Source organism: Anolis carolinensis, unplaced genomic scaffold, assembly GCF_035594765.1.
Source record: "Anolis carolinensis isolate JA03-04 unplaced genomic scaffold, rAnoCar3.1.pri scaffold_10, whole genome shotgun sequence".
Lineage (NCBI taxonomy): Eukaryota > Metazoa > Chordata > Lepidosauria > Squamata > Dactyloidae > Anolis > Anolis carolinensis.
Genome location: NW_026943821.1, coordinates 8,488,337 through 8,514,944, shown reverse-complemented (window position 1 = coordinate 8,514,944; position 26,608 = coordinate 8,488,337). Strand labels below are relative to the sequence as shown.

General features: G+C 41.1%; 1 protein-coding gene across 5 annotated transcripts in view; it reads left to right on the top strand.

Moving 5' to 3' along the window:
* The first annotated feature begins 473 nt into the window (after positions 1-473).
* The window catches only part of znf541 (zinc finger protein 541), a 31,164-nt gene continuing 5,029 nt past the window's right edge, over positions 474-26,608 (top strand). For 2 of the 5 annotated variants that reach the window (XR_010000735.1, XM_062962404.1), the window contains exons 1-13: positions 477-666; positions 5,138-5,343; positions 6,083-6,420; positions 8,953-9,196; positions 10,393-12,151; positions 12,754-12,812; positions 14,671-14,818; positions 16,588-16,755; positions 18,460-18,808; positions 19,327-19,387; positions 22,418-22,560; positions 22,648-22,751; positions 23,509-23,584. Coding sequence is in view for 4 of the 5 variants with exons in the window: in XM_062962404.1 (XP_062818474.1) it covers positions 6,120-6,420; positions 8,953-9,196; positions 10,393-12,151; positions 12,754-12,812; positions 14,671-14,818; positions 16,588-16,755; positions 18,460-18,808; positions 19,327-19,387; positions 22,418-22,560; positions 22,648-22,751; positions 23,509-23,584 (3,412 nt within the window). In the remaining variant the exon portion in view is untranslated. Of the gene's footprint in view, positions 667-5,137; positions 5,344-6,082; positions 6,421-8,952; positions 9,197-10,392; positions 12,152-12,753; positions 12,813-14,670; positions 14,819-16,587; positions 16,756-18,459; positions 18,809-19,326; positions 19,388-22,417; positions 22,561-22,647; positions 22,752-23,508; positions 23,585-26,608 lie in introns of those variants that run through there. The other 3 variants (XM_062962406.1, XM_062962405.1, XM_062962407.1) reach the window with 3 other exon arrangements.

Genomic DNA, 26,608 nt, shown 5'->3' with positions numbered 1-26,608 from the left:
AGCCTCAGGCCCCTTCCTTTTCCCCCTCAGCCGCTTAAGCGGCAGAGGGGGAAAAGGAAGGGGCCTGAGGCTGTGAGGAATGGTGGGAGTCGAAGTCGAAAAACACCGGGAAGGCCCAAATTTGCCCATGCCTGTATTAAGGGTATACAGTACAGTTGTTAGTGGTGTATACTTTTTGTGGGAACGCCCTATGTGTGTGTGCATGTGTGTAAAATGTTGTATTCTCCTCTCCTCCTGTCTCTATTTCCCTCACAGGCTACTCATAAGCTTCCTTTCCCCTCCAGCTTCGCCCCTTCTGCGCGCCTCCCCTGAAGGAAAAAAAGCCCTCACAAAATGGCGGCGCCCCTCTCCCCCGCTTCCCGCCAAAACAAAACAAAACAAAAAAAAGCGTCGTTTCGCTCCTTCGCGCGCTCTCGGCCCCGCCCCTCCCTTCCCTTCGCCCCGCCCCTCGCGCCGTTCGGGGGAAAAGGGAGGGGGCGCGCGGACGTTGGGGGCGGCAGTGGGCGTGGCCTCCGGAGTCGGCTGAGAGCAGCTGCTCCTTCAAAGCGAGAGGGCGGTCTGTCTGCGCAGGCGCGGGGCGACGGGTACAGCAGTCGCCTCCTTTGCTTTTTTTTGCTGTCTCGAGTCTGGAGGAAAGGAGGAGGAGGAGGAGGCCTTCCTTTAGAGGTCTCATTCACCTTTGTATTTTATTCCCACCTGATTTTAATTAATTACTACTAACAGACAATTCTGTCCCCCCCCCTTTTAAAATATTTCTTAGCTTCCCCCCCAATAATATTTTCAATCTCCTCCTACCCACCATTTGCAATAACAGCCACCATTTCTTCTTCCTTTGTTGCCATTTCTTTGCCTTCTTCCCTTTCCTGTGGCTGTTTATGACGGTTTAGAACCCCTTCCATTTCATCACTGCCCCAAATTACATGCAGCAAAAGCCAGCTTCTCTTGTAAGGATCCATGGTCTTTTCCCCATTTTAATGATAGGAGCAAGCCTTCCAAGGATTTTTCTGCAATTGGCTTTTATTTTTCCTCTTCGCATCTCCTTCCCAACATAAAGGAGTAGTTAATTGAGCAGAAAACCCTTCAGAAAAAGCATTGGGATCATTACCAAAAAATTATTTCACTTTTTTAAAAATTTGTTTATATTGTTATTTTGTCGTTTTATCCCACTTCCACCCTCCCCTCCTCGTACATACACTTTATACAACAAACTACAGAAGTTACATTTGAAATATCAATCTCAATCTTAATTTTTCCACTCCACATCTTAGTACGTTCTCTAAATAGTTCTTAACTGGTTCCCACATCCCTTTGATTATTGCAGTATTTTCAATTTTATCTATATTATTCCATTTGCAATTTGTGATTTCTACATTTAACATATCAACTATATACTTATACCAATTTGTCAGTCATGAAAAAAAATATTTCACCAGCCTTTGTTTTTATTATGTACAGTAGAGTCTCACTTATCCAACACTCGCTTATCCAAGCTTCTGGATAATCCATTTTTGTAGTCAATGTTTTCAATATACAGTAGAGTCTCACTTATCCAAGCCTCGCCTTATCCAAGCTTCTGGATAATCCAAGCCATTTTTGTAGTCAATGTTTTCAATATACAGTAGAGTCTCACTCATCCAAGCCTCGCTTATCCAACATTCTGGATTATCCAATGCATTTTTGTAGTCAATGTTTTCAATATATCATATTTTGGTGCTAAATTTGTAAATACAGTAATTACTACATAGCATTACTGCGTATTGAACTACTTTTTCTGTCAAATTTGTTGTTAAACATGTTTTGGTGCTTAATTGGTAAAATCATAACCTAATTTGATGTTTAATAGGCTTTTCCTTAATCCCTCCTTATTATCCAACATATTCGCTTATCCAACATTCTGCTGGCCCGTTTATGTTGGATAAGTGAGACTCTACTGTACTTTTTCTGTCAATTTTGTTGTATAACATGATGTTTTGGTGCTTAATTTGTAAAATCACAACCTAATTTGATGTTTAATAGGCTTTTCCTTAATCTCTCCTTATTATCCAAGATATCTGCTTATCCAAGCTTCGGCCGGCCCATTTAGCTTGGATAAGTGAGACTACTGTAGTTCTTAACTGGTTCCCACATCCCCTTGATTATTGCAGTATTTTCAATTTTATCTATATTATTCCATTTGCAATTTGTGATTTCTACATTTAACATATCAACTATATACTTATACCAATTCGTCAGACATGAAAAAAATTATTTCACCAGCCTTTGTTTTTATTATGTATTTTATTTTCATAGCCAAACACAGATTTCCGCATGTTGTAAACTGCATGTTGTTGCCGACAGATTTATTTATTTGAAATTATTTTATTATTTGACAAAAACAATCTAATATAAAATGAGAAAATATACATTCAAAAATAATGAAACGTGTCTAGATCTGTATTCAAATGGCAACTTGTGCAAAATAATTATAACATACTTTACCACTCTCTTGAATTCAAGACCTTTTCAAAAGAAAATCCACACAAACTAGTAAGTAAGTAAGTAACTTTATTTTTCTATCCTGCCACCATCTCCCTGCTGGGACTCGGGGCAGCTAACATGGGACAAAGGTCCGAAAACAATAACCAAAGTACAATTAAAACATATTACAAAGAGTAAAAACACAATAAAAACGACATTTTGCAGAGCAGTACATCATCCATAAAAGCTCATTTAAAGCATAAAATGAGTAACAATACAAAAAATAAAATGGACCACCAATTTGGTGGAGGGGGCTAGCATGGAGGGGCCATTTGAACTAAAGTGAAATAGTATGGCTATAAAGTGCTTCGGGACAAGAGCACAAAATGCAAACATATTGCATTGGGGAGGGGGACAAACGTCCAAATTAACTGTAGGAGAAGAAAACAGTGCGAAGGGAAATGTATTAATTTAAATTACGATCATGGGGACTGAATTTAAATTACGATCATGGGGACTGAACTAGAGTTATTGGTTACTATTTTAAAAATTAATGTGATATCACGATGTGTTTAGAAATATTCTGAAATTCTCTTAATCATGAAGTTCATGAAGATATATTCCCTGCCTTCCAAGGAGTTTTTTAAAAATGACATTAGAATTTTTTCATATGACATGGAGGGGGGAGAAATAGCTGGGGCCACTATTGCTATTACACAGATGGAAATAGTTTTTCCTAAAGCATAGTATTTATTTAAAACGTTTATATTCCGCCCAGCTCATACCGAAGGAGACTCAGGGCGGAGCACAACATATATATGACAAATATTCAATGCCGGAACATACAATAACCATAAATATACATAAACACTAAAATCAGTTTTCTTCACATTAAAACAATTATTTAAAACTGTCACAAGTCAGCTGCACTGTATCCAGTCAGCAGGGTGGAATTACCTATTGCTGCCGTTATTGCCCTGCCCCAAAGGCTTGGTCCCACAGGCAGGTCTTTACCATCTTTCTAAAGGACAGGAGGGAGGGGGCTGATCTAATCTCTCCAGGGAGGGAGTCCCATAGCAGAGGGGCAACCACTGAGAAGGCCCTGTCTCTCGTCCCCGCCAATTGCGCCTGTGGCGGTGGTGGGACCGACAGCAGGGCCTCCCCAGAAGATCTTTATCTCCACGGCGGTTCATAGAGGGAGGTACGTTCGGACAGGTAGACTGGGCCGGGGCTCTTTAGGCCTTTATGTAAATTATGTGGCATTCAAAATCTTTTACTACTATCTTTTACAAATGTTTTCATAACCCCAATATTGAACTAGGGCATGGGCAAACTTTTTAACTTGGGGGCCACATGGTGGGCCAGGCCTGGAGAGGGGGGGCATGGGGGAGGTTGAGGGCAGTTGGAGCAGGGTAAGGAAGCCTGGGGACGGGAGGGTTGGAGGATTTCACATGCAGTTACTTGCCTGGTCCAAGTCCGTGTCTGCGTGGTCTCAGCACCATTTCCTTCCTCTGAAATAGACTTAATTGCTTTCAGAAAGTAAGCCCCCGGTGGCGCAGTGGGTTAAACCCTTGTGCCGATAGGTCTGCTGACCTGAAGGCTGGGGTGCTGATCTGAAGGTTGCAGTTCGAATCCAGGGAGAGCGCGGATGAGCTCCGTCTGTCAGCTCCCCATGCGGGGACATGAGAGAAGCCTCCCAAAAGGATGGTAAAACATCAAACAAATGGGTGTCCCCTGGGCAACGTCCTTGCGGACGGCCAATTCTCTCACACCAGAAGCGACTTGCAGTTTCTCAAGTCGCTCCAGACACGAAAAAAAGAAAGTAATTGGCATGAAATTTTTATTATGAAGCTAAATTAATTCATTAGTATGTGTTATTCTGAAATTCATTGACTGTCTCTCATCCAAGTACCAACCAAGGCTGATCATGCTTAGTATCCAGGATTAGATGGGATCTGGTGCCTTCCTCAAGGGCAAGTTCCTCTTTGGAAAGAAAAAGTGTAAGAGCAGGAGCAGGAGGGAAGAGAAGGGAAGGAGAGTCTTAGACATCCGCCTGTCAAGAGGAGAATTTGACATGCCATGCAGACACAACTGCCCAGGGATCTCTTTCCTTCCTGCTCCTGCTCTTCTTTCTGAGGCAAGGGCTAAGGAGGATGCGCAGGAGGAGCCGCCCTCCTCATCGCCAGGGGTCGAGGCCTGGAAGAAAGGGAACATGCTGGCAAGGAGCAGCTGAGTGCAATGGCAGTGGAGACCAAGGCACAGGTCAGAAAGGCCAGGACGATGCTCTGTCCAGGGCTGGTGCTGAGGCTATTTGTGACTGCCCTGGCCCTCATCTCAGCATGAGGATGTAGTGGGCCACCACATCCTCATGCTGATAGGATTGTGAAAGAGAGGACAGCCTGAGTAAAGAGCCCAAGGGGCTGCATCCGGCCCCCGGGCCTGGGTTTGCCCATAGGGACCCTATTTGGGATCTGGACCCACAGTTTACAAAGTAGTGGTATAGCAGACCCATTGAAATCTGCTTGGCTTTAGCCCTACTGATATCTATCTTTCTATCTATGTATTTTTATTAAGATGAGCATACAACGATTTTGCTAATTAAAGTATACAGTTTAAATATAAATGGTATATTTTGACTGTGTGTGTGCACTGACATTTTGTGTTCTTTTTCTGCTTTTAGGGGTCATCTTGGTACTATTTGGTATCCTCCAAATCTTAGTACTGTTATCTAAGTACATTGGACTGCAGTATTTAACACTATAGACACTTCTCTCATTATTGCGAAGACAAGAAGCGCTGGCAAACTTTGCTTCATTCCTGGTGAAGCAGCGTTGAAGAACAGCAGAATTTTAGAGTGAATTTTAGTTATTTATGAAATAACTACTGGTAAGTCTTAGTCCCCAAATGCCATGAATCCCCATGCATCATTCTGCATATATTAATAATTTTCTGTGTCTCCCCCCTTCCCCCAAATTTAGGATAATTACATTTCTGTTGAAACTACAGGAAATGGTTATATAAATATAACCTTTTAAAATTGCATTTGGTAATTATAATAAAGCAAACTGCGAAATGTAGCATTAAAATGAACAAACAAAACATTCCATATAAGAAAATACGTTTTGTAAATGGTTTCCAGTGTTCCTTCTCTGTTCTTTTTCATTATAGTGATGAGGCGAATTATGGCATTGATCAGTTAACGTTCTCAAGCATAATAATGACATTCTATATCTTTTCTAATATAGGTAGAGCATATATCTTCAGCTTTCTGTATATCGTAAAGATTTACAATAGTTTTAACAATTTTAAAGAATGTTTATATTTTCTCCAATACACGATAGCAAGACAGTGTGGTGTGTATTTTTATTTTGTGTTATTACTTTAATATTTTCAGTTTCTTCTGTGGAAGACACTTGATGTTTCATAAATAATGGGGATTTGAAGAAATTTATAACTTTTTCAAATAGTTCATTTTGTGATAAGTAGGGTTACAGTTGGCTCTCCACATTTGCAGATTTGATTATTTACAGATTTGATTACTGTGGTCTCTAGGAATCTCTTAAGTGTCTCAGGCTTTTGCAGTCTCTTCACTGTTCACATTTCTTCTCCATCCTTTGTTTATCAGACTTAAACTTAACTTGGAAACTTGGAAGGTGGCAAACATGGAGCAGTATCCATGTGATGAAAGTCCCCTCCAATCTGAGATGCAGCTTCCTGAGTTTTCGGGGAATCCAGTGTTGGACTGTAATGACAGTTTCAGCAATGACTTATGCCCAGATATGAGAGACATGATTTATTCGGGTCTCAACAACGTGGATGTGGATCCTAGCCTTTCAGCCACAAGTGTCAATAATGACTCGTTGGAGGACAATCTGGACACCTTGACCTTATATACCATGAAGGACTGTGATTCTTCTAAACTCCTTGATGATTCTGACATGGACTCACGGCCGCTCTTGCCTGGTGAGTGGGCTTTGGTAGATTATTTATTTATTTTGTGTCAAAAGCATTGCGTAAATAAATAAGTTTAAAACTGATAAAATAAAGGAGTCACAAGCAGCTAAATAGTTTTTTTTACCAAAAACAGGCAACAGCGACTGCATTTTGACTGCAGATTTAAGCAGTTCTTCCTCTGTGCATGAGGCATGGCATGGTGGGCAAGCATATACAGATGTGGAGTTGTTTGTACCGCTCCACAGTTGCACAAGGTGGAGGATTCTTCTAGGTAGTGCCATTTTGCCAGGTTGTCTTTTGATCTGCCCACTCCACTGCTGAGTCTGTTCAGGGACTTCCAAGTTGCCCATTCTTAGTTTGCCCCTGCAGAAAGACCCTCGTGGGGAGCCATCCAATTGGAATTGCCTGATTTTGCTGCCCACAGGGATAATCTTGCTGTTGTTGGAGGAACATTTACCCTGTTTCCCCTAAAATAAGACATCCCCAGAAAATAAGACCTAGTAGAGGTTTTGCTGGATTGCTAAATATAAGGCCTCCCCCGAAAGTTGTGGTGACAACTACTGTACAGTATATAATACATGTTCATTTTTTTTGTTCAACAATAAATGTGAATTCTTCTTCATGGAAAAATAAGACATCCCCTGAAAATAAGACCTAGAGCATCTTTGGGAGCAAAAAATTAATATAAGACACTATCTTATTTTCAGGGAAACACAGTAGAGGAGTAGTAGTTCTCATGAAACTTTTCCTTGATTTTACTCTACCGGGAGGAGGATGATAGCCATGCAGTGGATGGCTTTCACAGTGCTCATCCTTATTTCTCTTGTAATTGGTAGCTGATTGGGTAGCATTTGTCAATCATAGGTGGACAAAATGCAATCTTAGAAGCCCTCCCATTATAAAAAATGGGAAATTTTCACTCCAAATCCCTTTCTGCAAGATGGCTTAAAGTCCTGGTTCCCAACCTGGGACAATTTGATTGATGAGTTATTAAAAGTGAAAATTTTGCATTTCTTATGGTTTGAGGGGCTTCATATAACAAATATAAATATATATTGTGACAATAGTAAAATCTGAATTTACACGGCAGTTAGCAGGTGACCATGGAGAGGGAGAAAGTCCACGGAGAGAATATAGAGGTAACAGGAGGCTGCAGGAGCCCAGAAAAGGGAGGCCAGTTTCACTCCAAACACCCCACTCACTGTAATATGACAAGCTGTAGGCAATATATAAAAATGTCTTTTTGTTCTAAGATTGGATGTAGCAAGGAATCTGTGGGAAAAAATCCAAAGTACAATTATTACTTTCATAGGTGAATTAATACTTTTGAATGAAAAAAAATTAAAAAGATTATCAGCTGCAAGAAAATTAACATCAGATGACAGGATATTCTCACCAAAGACATGCAATGAAGTTGGACACTTAAGTTGCCTTGAATTTGATGCAGATTACTCAAATCAATTTGTTCTTTTATTTTTCTCTTTTATGGCTGCCATGTACTTTGAAAGCTTGTTTAAACTAAGTTAGTGGTCTTTAAGCTTCTTCTATGTGACTCAGAGTTCACTTATTGAATGTCATTGGAGGGAGGTCACCAGGATGTTTGAGATACTGAGGTGAGGCATAACTAAAAAAGGTTAGGAACCATTGGCTTAAAGCAAACCCACAAATGCTTTGAGAAACCCTGGAAGCCAAAACATTTGCAGAAAATTGGCATAAATGGAATTCAGAGGTGGCATTACTTTCTGTTTTTATTTTGGCTGATTTGTATTGATTTTGGGGACGATCCTCCAGATGTTTTTCAAGATATATTATGAGCTCGGGGGGGGGGGGGATTGTTGTGTTCTGCAGTGGACTTGAGCCATGTAATTGGGTTGAGGGACAAAACAAAAATGCCTGGAAAGATATTTAATTAAATAACATTTTTCTAGACTAGAGGGACCACAATAAGGACAATACAGCATGATTGGCACGTTCATATTTGTACACCGAGCTCATGACAAGAAGCAGCAATGTGTGCCTTGCTGACATGCAAAGTTTTCTAAGGACTCTGATCTTGATAGTAAGATTAGAGGGACTAATTTGTGAATCTTGCTATATTTCATAGTAAAGCTGTTTTAATACTTGATTTGGATATAGCATAACGTAATTGAAACTGAAGGATGGATCAGGGTCCAAGGCATCATAAAATTCTATTCCAATTAGAAAGGTATTGTTACTGATATGATTGTATTATGTGGAAAGGAAACGTAAGCATTAAAAATACTAAACTGTACAATTTGAAAGGCCTTGCTGGTTGGTGTGGCTTGCTCAGTAATAGTGGTAAGGAGACTTGTTAGCCCAGGCATGGGCAAACTTAAGCAGCTGAGGGGGGGAAAGGAAAGGCCCCGAGGTTGTTAGAAATTGTGGGAGTTGAAGTCCAAAACATCTGGAGAGCTGAAGTTTGCCCATGCCTGTGTTAGCGGCAGAAGGAATCCTGGGAATGAGAGCATAATTCACACTAAACTACAGCTATGTCAATAAAGTTATTTTTATCCATTTAAGAAATAGGGCTTCCTGCTCCTTCTGCACCAAAAGAAGTGGAGCAAGGAGGCCGATCCAGTTCTGGCAGTGGAAAGAAAGGAAAGAACCAGCAAAACTCCCCACAAGCGTCTTTACTGGATTGCAGTGTCTGTGGGAAGGCTTTCAGTAGCACCAGCTCACTCAGCAAGCATTATCTGACTCACAGCCAGGAGCGGAAGCACGTCTGTAAAATCTGCAGCAAAGCATTTAAGCGGCAGGACCACCTGTAGGTATCTGCCAATAAAACTGATTTAAGTGCATGAAGATAATTCTTGCTATAATTGAAATATGGCTCGTTTCAATTTGTAGCAAATAACCAAATGGAGTTAATATTCCTTAGTCAACATATATTATATAATCTGCCTCCAACTTAAGTAAATGGCAAAAATTGAATTGCTTTGTGATGATACTCTGAGCACACTGAATAGTGCATGGTCAGCTTTCATAGAACTAGTCTAGGGAGAATCCCAGATATGAATAGGAAGTGAGTATTTTGGAAACACTGGCTTTCTAATATTTCTTTGTCATATGTGAAAGAATGTAAGGCCCCCAGACAAATTGGTGTCTTGGTTTTTAGGCCTGTTCCTGAGTTTATTTGGGGTGCTAATTTACAAAATTGCATTGGATAGACTGCATCAGCTCTACTTTCTTAGATATGGTTATCATATTTTTCTGTGGGCGAGCAGATGGAGATTGATAGATGGCATGTGTTCTGTATCTCAAAAACTAGAACTGATAGGGCAAAACTGGTGGCATTTTTGAAATTAGCAGGTCAAATACCTCCAGAAACGAGGCTAACATTTGAGACGCCAATATATGTGTTGGGCAATGTAATTAAAGATTACACAAGCCAATAAATATTTTTCATCAGATATAATTTTAGGTCATTCTTATATAGATTCTTTGCGCTGAATTCAGATCTGTGTTTATTTTTTCTCTATATAATGTGTAATTTTTTGCGATGAGGCTACTTGAATATTTAATGCATTTATGCATGGATATCAATTAGATTCTAGTAAATGCATTGATTATTCGATTATCCTTGTCGCAAAAAACTACACGTGATAGAGAAAAAAACAAACACGGGTCTGAATTCAGCGCAAAAAACTCTATAAGAATGACCTGAAATTATGTCTGATAAAAATACTTGTTAGCTTGTGTTACACAAATAGGATATGAAATGTGCAGACTTCACAGTAGTTCGTTGTAATGTACCATTCGTCATATTTTAAAAAGTTGACGTGATGGAAAAAAAAAAGACATATTTAAAATCAAAATAAAATTGCTTTTATCTGTGCTACTCTCATTTCTGATGATTACAAAAAGTTTGATTTTGTTGGCTTGTGTTATTCAAATTTATACTTTTATCCAATTCTGGCTTGTTTTAAGATAGTATCTGTTTTTTTTTCTCCAAAACTTTAGGAGTGGTCACATGCTAACGCACCAAAAAACAAAACCATTTGTTTGCACAGAACAAGGTTGCAATAAGAGTTACTCAGACCACCGATCTCTTCGTCGGCATTATGAAATGCACCATGGTTTGAAGTTGTTAAAGGATGATGAGCTTTGCGATGGCTCCCCTCCTCCACGTGAGCCACGTGCCCAGATGGGACCCAGTAGCATGAGAAGTGCAGAGAAGCAGGTTGTTCACCCTGAACCTCAAGCCCCAAATGAGTTCCTCTTGACCAATAGAGACCTGCTCAAGTGTATTGTCAGTAGCTTTGTTGGCCAGAAGTTTTCACCTGCAGCTTCACCCTCCGTGGGACAGAACGAACCAAGTTCCAGAAGTTCCTTGCAACCTTGCACCTCTCTTTGTGGCCAGATTTCTTCTGTCCCCACAAGTTCTGAAGCCACTGGAGATAAAGACATGAAGGAGCTTTATTCTTCTCAAAAGAGTGCAGCTTCTTCCAGTTTATATACTATCATAAATCCTGGAAGTTTATCTGTACTTGGACCAACCGAGAACTTAACAAATTTACAAGACGGGCAACCGTATCCAGAATCTCACTTCCCTTTAGAAACCACACCTCCAGAGTATTGGTCAAACAGTGGTATCCCTAGTTTCTCATTACTCCGAGGCCAAAAGATTCCTGCCACTCCTCTCCAGCCAAGTGGCAGCTTCCAGTTGGTTAGGAGTGTTCCGTCAACCTGCACCAAAAGCAAAGGAAGTAGTGTCTATGTTGCCCAGGTGTCACCCACTTCGGGTCAAGATGTTTTACAAGGAGTTGGGGGTCCTTCCCCTGCTTTGGATTCTTCGTCACATAACGTTGAGCATCCTGGTGTTTTGCCGTTCACTCCCCTCTTAAAGGCGCAAGAGGAAGTACCCAGAGAGCCAAAATTCAGTGGCTTTGAAGAGACTTTCACGCCAGCAACAGGGTTTCCTGATGCTCTGCAGCGCAGTGTCCTGCAGAAGGGTGAAACAGGGCCAGTCTTTAGGCAGCTATTTGTAAAATCTCAAGGATCTTCTGTGAACCAGGACCAGGTACAAGTCCAGAGTCACCTCTTCCACAGGATTACCAAATCTCAGCACATTGTGTCTCATGCCCAGATTTCCGCTTCTTCGCAACTAATAGCTGGCGAGCCGGAGCCGGTTATGGCAAAACCATTGCAAAGCTTGTTGCAGCAGCAGGCGGGTATGCTTAACCCAATTCCAGAACCAACAAAGAGGGAAATGTCTTCTTTATGTGCGAAGAAGGCCCCAGTGCCATTTCAGAAGGACCTCTCCTCTGAAAATGGAAAAGAAGCGCAACGGTCTGCTACTCTTCTGCAGCCCTTTCAGTCATTCCCTGTACCTTCTCTAAGTTCAGATGGTATATCTCATGTTACGCAGGCCAGAACCTTGAAAGCAGGATGCTTGGGATTCAAAGAAATCTCCAGCTCCAACCAATCAGTCATGTATGAAACCGCCCCAGGAAACCACACTTACGGGAAGCTGAGCCACTTAGAGAATGGCTGTCCCGGATCAAAGAAGAAAGAGAAGAGCAAGGCTTGCACCAAACAATCAGGTGGCAAAGGGCCTTCTCGAGGGGGTCGACCCCGTCGGAAAGAGAAGCCAAAGTTGGATGTGTCTTCCATTGTGTCTCCCAGTCAAGTAGCCATGGCATCTTTTTCCATGCCCAGTACCTCATTTGACAGTGGGGCCAGAGGGAAGCCAAAGCTACCCATTTTCAACAGAATTCAGGTACATACAAATAATTCTTTTTATAAGTTAAAAAAAAACCAGTTTTCATTAAAAAGGGATCTACAGTAGAGGAGTGTAGACTGCCATGGAAAACCAGTGTGGCCAACTCCATCCCCTGGCACTTTAAAAAAGTGCATGGAAAGGTCCCAGGTTCAAACCCCGGGAGCGGCGTGAGCAGCCACTATTAGCTCCAGCTCCTGCCAACCTAGAAGTTCGAAAACATGCCAATGTGAGTAGATCAATAGGTACCGCTCCGGCAGGAAGGTAACATCGCTCCATGCAGTCATTCCGGCCGCATGACCTTGGAGGTGTCTATGGACAACGCCGGTTCTTCGGCTTAGATATGGAGATGAACACCAACCCCCAGAGTCAGACATGACTGGACTTAACGTCAGGGGAAACCTTTACCTTTTAATTGCAATTTTATTTACAACCAGAGAGCAAACTACAGAAGTCATCTGTCTGGAAAAAGTATGAAGGGCTGTATGTCATTTGTCAATGTTTTTGTGGGCTTCTGAAGAATGCAGAGCTTATTTTGGAGAAGAAAGGTTTTATTTTGAGAAAAAATTAAGTGTGTGTACCTTTTCTCCTCTCCAACACAGGGTGGAAATATCTACAGTTTTACTAATTCAGTAAGGGAAGAACACATTTCCCCTGGATGGTAAGTGGGAAAGCATTGCATTTTTAACAGTACCTACAATAGATGGAGCATGCATTTTTATTTGCTAGGAATCCATTTGCACAGTGGCAATGAGAGTCAGAGTTGCATACATTTGTATTTTATGTTTTTTCATTCGGTTAGGCATTTGTTAGGATCATGCTTGTCACTGGAATAATTGGTACAGTAAAAGGCACTGCCTTGTTTGTATTGCTGTGCTATTTGCCACAAAATATAGAGATTATTGTGTTCAGATTTGAGTTTTTTTTTCATGTCGAGTAATTTGAGAAACTGCAAGTCGTTTCTGGTGTGAGAGAATTGGCTATCTGCAAGGACGTTGCTCAGGGGACACCCGGATGTTTGATGTTTTACCATCCTTTTAGGAGGCTTCTCTCATGTCCCCACGTGGAGCTAGAGCAGACAGATGGGAACTCACCCTACTCCCTGGATTCGAACCGCCAACCTTTTGGTCAAAAGTCCAGTCGGCACAAGGGTTTAACTGGGGGCTCCAGATTTGAGATCAAAGTGATGTTTTTTAACATAAACCCCCCCAAAAAACCTGACAATCCCTAACATTTCCTTGATAAAATTGAAAGAGAAAGATCAGGCAGCTGTTTGCCCCTCCAAATAACACCTTTTAGTCCTCCAGACATTTTAGATATCTCAAATTTCTGGGTTTTTTAAAATGTCAAGTACCAGTTGTATGTAACACTGAAGCATTAAGGTGAAATAAAATATGATATGCACTGACACGTTTGTATAGAAAATGGAAATTGATTTATTCCTCTGAGAATATATTATTTGGAATGAAAACATTAAATGGAATAGCCTGGCCCTAACTCTGCCTAAAAAGCATACAGGATAGAGATATACACTTGTTTTTTTTTCTAACACTGTTTCTAAAATGCCTTCTTTAAATGATTTCGAAGTGTCTAGAATTGCGTTGGCCATACATTGTGAGCCCAAATAGTTTCAGCCTACCTAATTGACTCGAGAAATGAAGAGGAAGAAGGAAAGAAGGAAAAAGTAGTCCTGTGGGATCCTTGAATCTAATCTAACCACTTTATTCTCGGGATGAACAAGAGGAGGAATCAGTCCATGTCTTCAGCTGTCGTAGCCCATTAGAACTGAAATAATCTGGCTAGTCTTAAAAAGTGCCACATGACTACTTTTTCGTTCCCGTTTTATACTGAGACGGACTAACAGAGCTACATGTTTGAAAATTGCTCTGACTAGAGTGAGAAAAAGTATGTAATTTCTAGGTCAGCTCTCTTTATAAATAGAAATTCATTTGGACTAGGCAGAGGATGTCCACCTTGATAATACAATCCTATTAGGATCTTACAAATCCGGGATGGGATGCTAGAGAGAGTGTCTTTGTGAAAAGGTAATTGGAAAAGTTTTTTTTAGTATGAGGCTGCTGTTTTCAAATGCTAATGAAAACTGAGTTGGAGGACTATCCCTCCGGCTTTTAACATACTTAATAGTACATATTCAGAGAGAGTTTTAGAGACAGCAAATCAACATTTCTAGAGAAGAGAGTGTCAGAAGTGGTTTGTGATATGGTACACGGCTGAATCTGTTCGAATAATGTAAGTACAAGTGTTCAATTGGGCTGGCGGGTGCCCCCGAGTAACACTTTGGCTTCCAGCCATTGCCTCTTATATGTGGTGTCCCATTGGGCTTTTCTTCTCTAGTTAAAACAGTTTGCAGGTAAATGAACTGCAGAAATTCATTTCCAGACACATATAAAATGCACCCTCCAGCAGAAAACATAAATGCGCATAGAATACAGGCTGAGTGTAATAATACAAAACAGAAATTCAGTCTTCATAATATAATGTTCAACTTTTGCCGTTAGTAGTAAGACTGGAGACTGGAGTGAGCATGGAAACAGCTTTGTTTGCAAGACCTGCAACCAGCTTTTTTATACTGAGAGAGGCCTGAGCAGTCATATGTGTTTCTATAGTGACCAATGGCAGTCTCCATCAGGGAAGCGAAAACAGCAGGTAAAATAGAAATTAGACTCTGGTAAATGAGCAAATGTTATTCCAATGCTTATTATTACATAGTTTGTATAACAAGGGAATTTGTTTGCATTATATAACGAGATACCATGTAAAGTTTATCTTGATAAGGGAAACCTTGTTTGAATCCTCTGCAAGGCACATTCCCAAGATGACCAAATTGAGGCTGTTGTACTTGAGATGATCTGATTTCCTGGAAAATGTGATAATTATTGGTGAAGTGGAAGTCAATAGGAAAAAGAGACCACATTGCAGGTGGATTAAATCAATTAAAGAAGCCACGGTTGCCCTGTTGGAGACCCCTCATTCATGGCTTACGTATTGTATGTCTTCAAGTCATTTTTCACTTATGAACCTGTTTAGGTTTTTTAAGCATCCATAGGGTCACCATAAGTTGAATCTGGATTGATGGCAAATAACAAGTTGGTTTAACCCTCCTTATAGAATCATAGAATAGTAGAGTTGGAAGAGTCCTCATGGGCCATCCAGGCCAACCCCCTGCCAAGAAGCAGGAAATCGCATTCAAAGCACCCCCGACAGATGGCCATCCAGCCTCTGCTTAAAAGCCTCCAAGGAAGGAGCCTCCACCACAGCCCGGGGGAGAGAGTTCCACTGTCGAACAGCCCTCACTGTGAGGAAGTTCTTCCTGATGTTCAGGTGGAATCTCCTTTCCTGTAGTTTGAAGCCATTGTTCCGCGTCCTAGTCTGCAGGGCAGCAGAAAACAAGCTTGCTCCCTCCTCCCTATGACTTCCCCTCACATATTTGTACATGGCTATCATGTCTCCTCTCAGCCTTCTCTTCTGCAGGCTAAACATGCCCAGTAATAATAATAATAATAATAATAATAATAATAATAATAATAATAATAATAATAATAATATATTTTATTTGTATTCCGCTCTATCTCCCCAAGGGGATTCAAAGCGGATTACAGGTACATACATGGCAAACATTCAATGCCACTATACAGTTGACAAAGACAGTACATAAACAGAGGCAAGGCTTCCCTCTTTTATTTCTGGCATCTGGCTGTGCTCAACTCAGCCATGGGGAGGTGCTGTTGTTTCATTTTCCACACCGAGGAGCCTGTCGTCCATGGACGCCTTTCCTGGTTGGATTTTTGCCAGCATGATTTTCAGGGTGCCTTTTATCTCCCTGCCAAAACGGTATCTATTTATCTACTTATGTTGTTGTTTTCGAACTGCTAGGTGAGCAGAACCTGGGTTGATGGTAGGAACTCACCCCGACCTGACTTGGAACTGCCAACCTTTTGGTCATCAGGTTCTATAGCTGGCAGTTAACCCACTAGCCCAGTTATGCTTCTGGGACATATAGAGCTCCCTAGAGACCTTCCTGAGAAATGAATATACCAAGCAACTGCAACTTCCTCTCTCTTGATCAAGGAAATCTGCTCTCTTGTGATTTAAGGGAATAGTTTAGACTAATAAACCAACTAAAATCAGCTAATTTGGTTAAAAAAAAACCTCTACATAATTCTTGAGGTGCCTGTCCCTACTGTGAATGCCTTATTTTAAACCTGCCCATGTCTAGAGTTCATGATTTGGAGCTGTGGTGGAGAGGCACACCTTTTTTGTGTTTTTGAAAAAATCATAAATTAGTATTATTTGTCCCAAGCGCTTTGGAAGAAGCAGAGTTGAACATTAGATAGGATAAAATAATTAGTGTCAGTATAGTATAATGGTTAGAATGCACAATTTTACAGCTATGTGTATATTTCATCTCCTTTAAGGCGTCTGAGGCAGAAAATGTTCAAGCTCAAAAACTATCCTTGGAGGCAGCAGTGGATGGAGACACTCCTCCAGAAATCAAAAGGCCTTCCGAGGATGTAGGGATAGCACCTTTTGTCATTCCCGTCTCTGTTCCTGTTACAACAGCCAATCAGCAGCAAGAGGACAAAGTGGGTGGTGATTTCTGTTATTATTAAACTCCAGTTATAGGAAGATACATTTAATGCTCAGGATATTGGGGGTTCATATTTAGCTGTATAGTGTGAGTAATTGAACTGTAAAGGGTTGTACAAGTGCCTTTATGATCCTGGAACCACTTGTTTGCTTCATATGTATATAGTGATTGTGAAACCTTTAGAACTCTTGACAGACCATGATTTTATTGTAAATCAGAGTGAAAATCATGCAGCCCTCCAAATGATGCTGAACTGCAGAGCGGTGATGTCATAATTCTATCAGACTGATGGGTCATAGGGAGGGAGAAAAGTCAGGTCCTGTGAGATACAGCTGAAAAAACTTGGGTATGTTTAGCCTCAAGAAAAGAGAGGGAAATGTAATACAGTAGAGTCTCGCTTATCCAACTTTCACTTATCCAATGTTCCATATTATCCAAGGCAGTCTGCCTCCTTCCCAGATCCACAGCTGTTTCTCTAGGCAGCAGCGCACAGAGGCCAACATGCCCAATAACAACACAAGTGCAGCCACACTCCCAAACAAGTGGCAGACTTGTTGTAAAACAAGATGCTTTGGTGCTTAATTATAAAATAATAACGTAATTTGACGTTTAGTAGGCTTTTTCTTAATCCCTCCTTATCCAACATTTTTGCTCATCCAACATTCTGCCCTTTTATGTTTGATAAGTGAGACTCTAGTGAACTACCTTTCAAAAGCCTGAAGGGCTGTCACATAGAAAGATGGAGCAGACAATTTTCTTTGCTCCACAGAACAGGTGTAGAATAATAGGTGGATATTTCTAGGAATGGAGTTTCACATCAACATTAGGAGAAACTTCTAAAGGTGGGATCTTTATAGCAAGGGCCTTGTAGGATTGGGAGTTGCATGTGTTATCGAAGGTTTTCACAGTCAGAATCTCTGCAGTCTTGTGTGGTTTTTGGGCTGTGTGGCCATGTTCTAGCAACATTTTCTCCTGATGTTTTGCCTGCATTTTTGGCTGGCATCTTCAGAAGATCTGGTGGTGGTAAAGCAAGTGTAGTATATACCTGTGGAATATCCAGGGTGGGAGGAAAGGACCATTGGTTTTTATACAAGTGTAAAGGGTGCAGTTGTTGTACTCCAGGGTAGGAAAACCTCTGTACTTAACCACCATACTCCAGTTCAAGTTAAAACAGCAAAGCAATTTATTGAAGATTATATAAAAAGCAGTTCAGCAAAAAATAGTAAAAATGTCAAAAGTCTTAATGTATAAAAGAGTCCATAAGATTCCAGGTGCAAGAATTTTTTCAAAATTCAAGACAACAAGACATACAGCATCAAATACAGAAAGGCAGTATAGATAATCCTCTACAGAAATCCAGGAATAATCACTTAAATTTGGTAGCATGAAACTTTACTTATAGGCTGCGCTATCTCCCTGGGAGGACTCAGGGCGGCTTCCAGGCAAAAAGGCAAACATTCAATGCCTTAGTGATAAACAATACAAATTAAAACAGGTAAGCATTATAGACTCATAAATTACTAAACCAAATTACTAAAGATCTCTGCACTGTGGAAGGTGCTCTTCCAGCTCTGTCATACTTGGTGGTCTCTCAGGTGAGAACCATCCTTGAGGATTAGGCACACCAGGTAGGTCGCACTGATTTTCATTTGCTCAGCTCTCAGTTTTAAGGCCCCTCAAGCTGTGTCTGTCTTCTCAGGTTGGTGAGAAGGAAAGCCAGGATGAATGGGATCTCCAGGAAGGCATGCCACCAAAGAAGAAGAAGAAACGGACCTGTCCAAAATCACTTTTCATTCCCCCTCCGCCGCCACTACCACCAACACCAGTCTGCAGTGACAATCAACCTGGCCCTAGCGGATTCTACCAGAGTAACCTTCGCTCCCCTGTCTTTCTCATGGATTACTTTCTGCAGGGCTTAATCCAATGCTCACCGTATACACCTCCACCAATGCTCAGCCCAATCCGTGAGGGTTCAGGGCTGTATTTCAACACTCTTTGGTCCGCCTCTGCAAACACTGCCCCGCCCAAGTTGCACTGTCCAGTTTTAGGTAAGTAAAATAACCACCTTGTAATAGCTTCATTTTGTGAAATTGCCTTTGTGCTGAGCTAGGCTCTGATTATTTTTGGCTTTAAAAGGTCTACTCTGACTTGCAGTACCACTTCTAGGATTCGCGAAGGAGGAGATATTTCCAGCATCACCATCCAATGTCTTTTTAGGTGGGAATTTCAGAGGATGCAGCCAAGCACCTTCCTTATACAAGCCACATGCTTGCACATTTTGGCAAAAGGAGACCCTGTTTAGAGTCGATTGTTTTTACATCAATGCCTCAATTGTAGTACTGCATTTGTAAGAACCCATCGAAAGCAGGTATTGAAATGGTCTTGAGAAATAGCAGTTTCGCCTGCTAGGAAAAAGTAACTCAATGGTCAGCTTTTCTGGACTGACATTAAAGAAGTCAGTCCGTTGCTCCAGACTGACAAACTAAGGAGACTTACAGTTACAGGAGGAAGAATGGATGAAGGAGGATGTCTTTATTGTATTTATCTCTTTTGTTTTCCAATTTAGATGAACGAGATGGCCTTTTGCTTGCCTTTGTAAAAGACCCCACCAAACTCGCCGTAAAACCGTAAGTAATAATAATAATTGTTATTATTTGTAGATTGCCCTATCTTCCCGAAGGGACTCAGGGTGGCTTTCAACATATATTTTAAACATATATGCCAATAAGAAGAAGACATGTAAAAAATTATATCAAAACATCAAACAATATAAGCAGCCTAATTTTAAACTGAATGACAAGAATTTAGGGAAATAAAATTGACATGGTTCCATTGCATACAATTAGAATAATGATTCAAAAATTGAAGAAAAAATAATAATAATGGAAATAGGTTTAATCAATTTGAACAGATAATGCAAAATGGAAGGGATATAGATGAACATAAAAGTTTGAAAGGAATAATTAGTAAAGTTTACAAGATAATAATTCCTCCCTCCAGCAAAAGTTTGCAAGGTGGCTGCAACTTACCCATAAGACACAGCAAATCCTATTGTAAATCCTCAAATCTGTAACTTTACATTGTCTGACAGTCAGATTTGCCTCTCAATATACCAATATAAGGGAAATCGACCTGCATAACAATTGAAATACATGAAGGAAAACTAGAGAATAACACCCTCAAGAAGATCTGGGAAGAAGATTTAGAGATGAAAATAAATGAAACGGAGTGGTTACAATTATGGAGACAAAGACATTTGAAAATTTATCGACACGGGTTAAAGAAAATTACTATAAGTTAGTATGGAAATGGTATCTAACACAAAAAAAGAATAAGAAATATAAATAAAAATTATTCAAAAAATTTCTGGAGAGGATGCCAAGAATCAGGAACATATATACATATGTGGTGGCAATGTAAATATGTAAGTAATTTTTGGGGGAAAGTATTTAGAGAAATATTTTAATTAACATTAAAATAGAAGTTCTAGTATAGCTTTATTATCATTACATAATAAACAGCTGAAAAAAGAGGATAAAGATGCGATAACAAACTTATTAACAATCGCAAGACTGCTTATAGGAAGGTTAATAAATATACAGATAGAAGAGTGGTATAAGGAAGTATGGAAATTGAAAACAAATGATAAGCCGACATGTAAATTGGAAGTTAAAAAAGGGATCTAGAAACAAAGTTATTTTGATGATATACAGAGAAAAATAGTTGAAAAAGGATTCAAAAAGAAAGACAGAAAGTTACCTCCACAAGAGGAAATTGAATTTTGGACAGATGATATATAAAAGGAGTGGCTCGGGGGAGGGGAACGCGGTGGGTGAGGGATAGAAAATATGTATAAGCATAAAAATAGCAGTGGGGCCCCTGGTGGCACAGTGCGTTAAAGCGCTGAGCTGCTGAACTTGCGGACCAAAAGGTCCCAGGTTCATATCCCGGGAGCAGAATGAGCACCCGCTGTTAACCTCAGCTCCTGCCAACCTAGCAGTTCGAAAACATGCAAATGTGAGTAGATCAAAGGCGGGAAGGTAACGGTGCTCCATGCAATCATGCCGGCCACATGACTTTCTTTGGCTTAGAAATGGAGATGAGCACCAACCCCCAGTGTCGGTCACAACTGGACTTAATGTCAGGGGAAACCTTTACCTTTACTTTTAAAAATAGCAGTAGATGCCAAAAGTTAATGTATGGTAGATTGTATTGAATATTATGTGTCTGCTGTAAAACAAATGATGCATAACAAATGTATTGAATTATGATAAAATAAGTAAAATATCTTTTAAAAATAAAAAATAAACTGAATGACAAACAAAATTAACCAGAGATAAAACTTAACACAACCCAAACAGACATAAGTAAGGGGATGGAAATACTGATAAGCAAATGTGATCATATCTTGCATGTATCTATTGTTGTAGTGGAATAAGATGATGGAACATGGAATGCAAGAGTGTACCAGGATGTGCTTTCCATAGCAACACAAGGTTGGGATTTAAAACCAGACAGGGAGAGTGAATTGATGGGAGGGATAGTTCCTGACATAAGGAGGCATTGACTATGGGAACTGAGGAAGGGCTTGACATTGGCGGCATTTAAATGACAAGCAGTGTGCTTGGATAAAGTACATCTAACTGAATTGCAGTGTGTGGTTAGATGTACTTTACAGCAAGATAAATTCATAATAAAATCAGTCTCTGATAAGAGAAAATGAGTTTTGTGCAAGTTTTGCCAGAAGCAAGCATGACGAAGGCAGGAACATGCCAGGCAGCACCAGAGACACAATAAAAACACAGTTTTGAGCTGCTGAGGTGTTAATGGTGGTTAAAGTTATTTTTAAAGTTTTCCTCACTGTTTAAAAATCCTTCACTAAAGATTTTTAACTATGTGAAAAATATTAACACAAAACATATATAGGCTTTGCTCTGTATACAAAAACATGATCAATATTTCCTAAAGCATAAATCATAAATTATCTTGTTAATTGTATAAATGCATTGGGAAAGTGGGAAAGTCTTGCTGTGAGATAAAGCAACTTTCTTCTTTTCTTTCCTGACTGTAACAGAGACTTCCTTAATCCCATATTAGTCAATGGAGTAGTAAATTGAGTAGATAGGATCGTAAAGACAGCTTCCTAATCTGATCAGTTTCACTCCTAGAAGATTTACATATATATTTAAATCCACTGAGTCAGTGTGAGCCTCTTTCAGCAAATTTAGCATCTAGGCAGGTATATTTCGGAGGACGCTGCTCTTTACTATCCAGACTCCAGGTCATTTAGGGCTTTGAACTAGGCCCACAAAGGGTCTGGAAGCAGTGCTGGTCATAACATTTCTACTCATCACCTCTGTCCTGGATGTCTAGACTGAAAGACATCTGGAGAAAGATACTATCTCTTCTGCCCCTCATTTGTAGGTGTCCTGTCAGTGTTAAATGATTGCTGTTAAATGTCTTACATCCAAAAAGCCGAAATATGTAAACAGTTGTTTTAATTCAAGCTTCAAGCTAAATTTTGGAACACCTGGAGACCCTAGTTTTATAGAAATGAAAATTTAAAACTTGTTCTTTATACCTTTCACATTTGATATACATTTTACGTCTGGCCCCTGGCTCACAGACTTTATACTTGACTTCTTCTGTCATTCCAGCCACATTAATATTGGAAGTCGGTTTCAGGCAGAACTCCCTGAACTCCAGGATAGGTCATCAGTAGAAAACTATGAACATCCTGCTTCACTAATGTGGAAACCATGGGGTGATATCGCAACCAACGAGGAAACACAGAGCAAAGGTGGGCTGGTCATTTTCTTCCCAAAACTGACATTTCCCCCTATAATCCTCAAGTTCAGAACGTAATCATTGAAACAATATTTTGCAGTGACAGACCTATTAAAATTGGCCTGCTCCAGCGCAATGCCAGGAGGAGGGACCAACACAGAGCTAGCTATCCATTGTCTGCATGAAACCCAAGGAAACGTTTTGGTGAGATATTGTACATTCATTGTAGGCAAAACCAAATCTTGTTGTTTACTGTGCCATTGGGAATGACAGGTTGTTGGGTTGTAAAGGGAAAATGCCTCAAAGCGAGCATGTAGCCATATTGAAGAAAACTAGGAATGGATTTGTTTATGCATAAAAGAGCGGCCTCTCATGTTACACTTCTCCAGGATGTTGCCAGGTGAGGCAGCCTAAGGGTGAGGTTACCACACTCCAATTGTAATGAATACTACACTACGTAACATGATTTTTGTTCCTGGGTTATAAATCTCATTTCCTAAATGGTTCTGTCATAAAAACATGGAAAAGGTTTATTAAATTGCAAAAAAAAAATGTTTCTGTGGGATACCCTGCAGCACATTTTGCTATAGTTTTTCAATGAATAGCTTATATAGTCTCAACCAACTCAACATAGTTTATGGCAGCCACAAAAACGAAGTTTCTGGAGTAGAACAGCTATTTTCAAAGTAAGGACTGCACAGGAAATAACAGTTTCAAACCAGGAACAGAAAAATTTTAAAATTTTGCTACATAGTTCTATTGGTTATTCTGTGCTTTTAAGCTCCCCACTAAGCAATTGCCTTTGGGTGGTGAAAATGCATTTAAAATAAATCAGTAATATAGCATTCGTCATGGTTTTGTGACTCAAACATACAAGTTGTCATTATCTTACCCTGTATGCCTAAGTTTCTCTTATTACTGTTTGGCGAAAGATTCTGAGTTTCTTTCAAACAATTCCCAGGAAGCACTGAAGATGCTTTTACTCAAAGGACCACAGAAACCACCTTCTCACTCTATTGCCAACTATCATTACACAGGTAAAAGATTTCCCTAAATTTGATCAAGACTTAGCCATAGCCTGCCTGAAACCCATAGGAATTTCAGCCAAGTTGCTTACTGTAGTGCAGGCATGGGCAAACCTTTTTGCCTTGGAACCACCTGTGGGCCTGGCCAGGAGGACTGGGCCAGGAGGGAGGCGGGCCGGGCACAGGCTGGGTGGGGAGGGCCCTGGAAAGGACGGGGCCAGGAAGGGGCAGGGCAGGGACAGACCCAGGTCATCCTCAGGTTGTTCTCCCAGCATAAGGACGGGGCTGCTCGTCCCATCCTTGTGCTGGAAAGGTGGTGAGACATGTGGCGACTGCCCTGATCCTCCTTCCCATCCTCCTCCCCAATCCTCAGGCTGTCCTCTTGGCATTATGGCGGGAGGGGGACGAGACAGGCGGTGGCTGAGTGTGCTCGGAGGGCTCTCTGCCACCGCATGCCTTCCTCACGCCGTCCTCCCGGGATTAGGATGGGGTCGCTCGTGCCGTCCTTATGCTGGGAGAAGGGTGAGAGACACGGTGGCTGAGAGTGCTTCAGAGGGCTCTCGGGTGCTATGTGCCTTCCTTGCCCATCTTTTTGGCATAAGAAGCAGCAGGCCACAGTGTCCTTATGCCAAGAGGACAGGGATAATGAGGCTGGCCTGAGGTAAGCACCCAGGGGGGCTTAGTTTGCCCATGGCTGCTATAGTTGAAGGATGCTGTCAAGGACAGAACGCCACGAGATTCAAAGTAACAGAGTTTATTAGGTTACAGAACTCAAAACAAGCCCGTAAAACACAAGGGCCAGGCAGTATTTGCCTTTAGGAGCAAAAAGGGGCAAAATAAATGTTCAAAAGATAAACCGGATTAAACCGGAGTTTAATCCGGGTAAAAAACAAACTGCTTGCTTCAGCCTGAATATAAACAAAACGAGAGCCAAGAACAAAAGATACAAAGAATGCAGCTAATTGGCAGCAGATTCCTCTCTGCTGCCAACACAGTGTTTACAGTAACTTGCGTCGCTCCCACACACACACAGCAGACAGGATTTCCAGCACGAACAAATCAGCCAGGGAATGCAACAGTAGAGTAGACCAGTTCCGTTCCGTAGTTCAAAGCCAGAAGCAGACGTTTGTAGTTTTCCCAAGTCCAAGAAGGGGATGAAGCCAAGCCGTGGTCAGTTCAGTCCGGGTATTCAAAGCAGGAGATGGCGTCCGTCAAGAAGACGACGGAAGGTCAAGCTAATAAGAGTAAGCACAGGTTTGCACAAACAAATGCCCACACAATCCCTCCCGCCGTCTGACCCTGGATTCCAATCAACTTACGTCTCAGCACAGGAAAGCACACAAGTCTTCAGGGAAGCGTCCCACACACACACGGATCCCAAGCGTTTGCCCAGATTACCTTGCCCAACGCAATTTGCAATTGCTCTCAAGCCCCATTTTATGCCAGTTACAAATCTTCATCACTGTCAGCTGTCCTCCTTAACCCGGGCGTTTCCTCATCACTTTCCTCGTCAGAGCTGGAACACCTCTGACTACGCCCAGCAGCATCTCCAGCTGTGGATCCCGTCCCATCCCTCCAGCTAAGCCATGGATCTGATCCTGAAGGTCCCCATTCATCTTCTGCCCCATCATGGCCAGTGGCACCCAATTCCTCCCTTACCCGAGTCCAATCCATCTCATCCTCCTCCGAGCTAACCTGCCCCTCCTCCATTCTCTCCGTAAACCCCTCGAAAGACTCTTCATCAGATGGTGCTGCAAATATGTCTCGCAGTCTTTTTCTCTCTCGCTCCTCGAGAGTATCTGACTCTCGAGGAGTCTTACGCCCACGCCTGTCAGTAACAGAGCCACGAGGCTCAATCATAACAGATGCATTGAGAAGTCAAGATTGCAAGTCTATGCATATGCTCAGGATTGAGCTGCATAGCTGCAATCTAAAATATATTCACAGAACAAATGTGTGCATGTTTCTGTTTACTCTTTGGGGCATTTTTCACATTTGTATGGCTGGAGTCCCATGAGTCCAGTGCTCTCATTCCCTTGAAAATACAGGTCTGTTGGATGTCAGATGAACGAATGGCGGGTTCATTGCATAGGAGTTTGTGCTGTTTTCATGTGAGGCCCCATAGTGATACCCAATAAGAGAAGCAAGCCAGAAGGAGCAAGGCATAATGTTCTTTACAATGCTGAAATGCCATTCGCCCAGATTAGTTCATGCTGTGCCAAAAAGGAACAGCAGACCACATGTTAGCAGCCCTGAGTTCCCTTCGTGGAGATGGAGGCGGGGTATAAAAATAAAGTTGTTGTTGTTGTTCTTGTTGTTATTATTATTACTATTATTATTATTGGGATGTTAAGGTCTGGTAAATTACGGAAATATGAAGCGACATCAGAGTTAAGATTGTCAGTTTTCATAACCTGAAAAGTGGTCATGGTAGGTCCAGTAAGGCAGGAAACAATCGTCAGTGCTCAGTGTTATGTTTTATTTTTTTCATTATGAATTACAGTGATCCCTCTCCATGATTCTACATTCATGGATTTAACCATCTACAGCTTTAAAATATTTCTTAAAATACAAACCATGATTTTTCTCCATTTTATACAAAGGAACATTATTTATTGCGCCATTGTGCTTTGGTATCTATAGGAGGGGATCCTGTAACCAGTGGATACCAGAGACCTACTGTCATGTCAAACTTAAAAGTCAACACACTTCTTATAGTTCTCAAACATATTGATAAACCAGGCATGGGCAAACTTCAGCCCTCGAGGCGTTTGGACTTCAACTCCCACCATTCCGAACAGCCTCAGGCCCCTTCCTTTTCCCCCTCAGCCGCTTAAGCGGCTGAGGGGGAAAAGGAAAGGGCCTGAGGCTGTTTGGAATGGTGGGAGTTAAAGTCTAAAATGCCTCGAGGGCCGAAGTTTGCCCATGCCTGTGATAGACCTCTTACCATGATTACAAAGGAAGTCAGCAGACAAAAACAAGGCAGTAAAGATCTTAATTTAATGAATATGATAAACCATTAAGCAGATTGTCTGT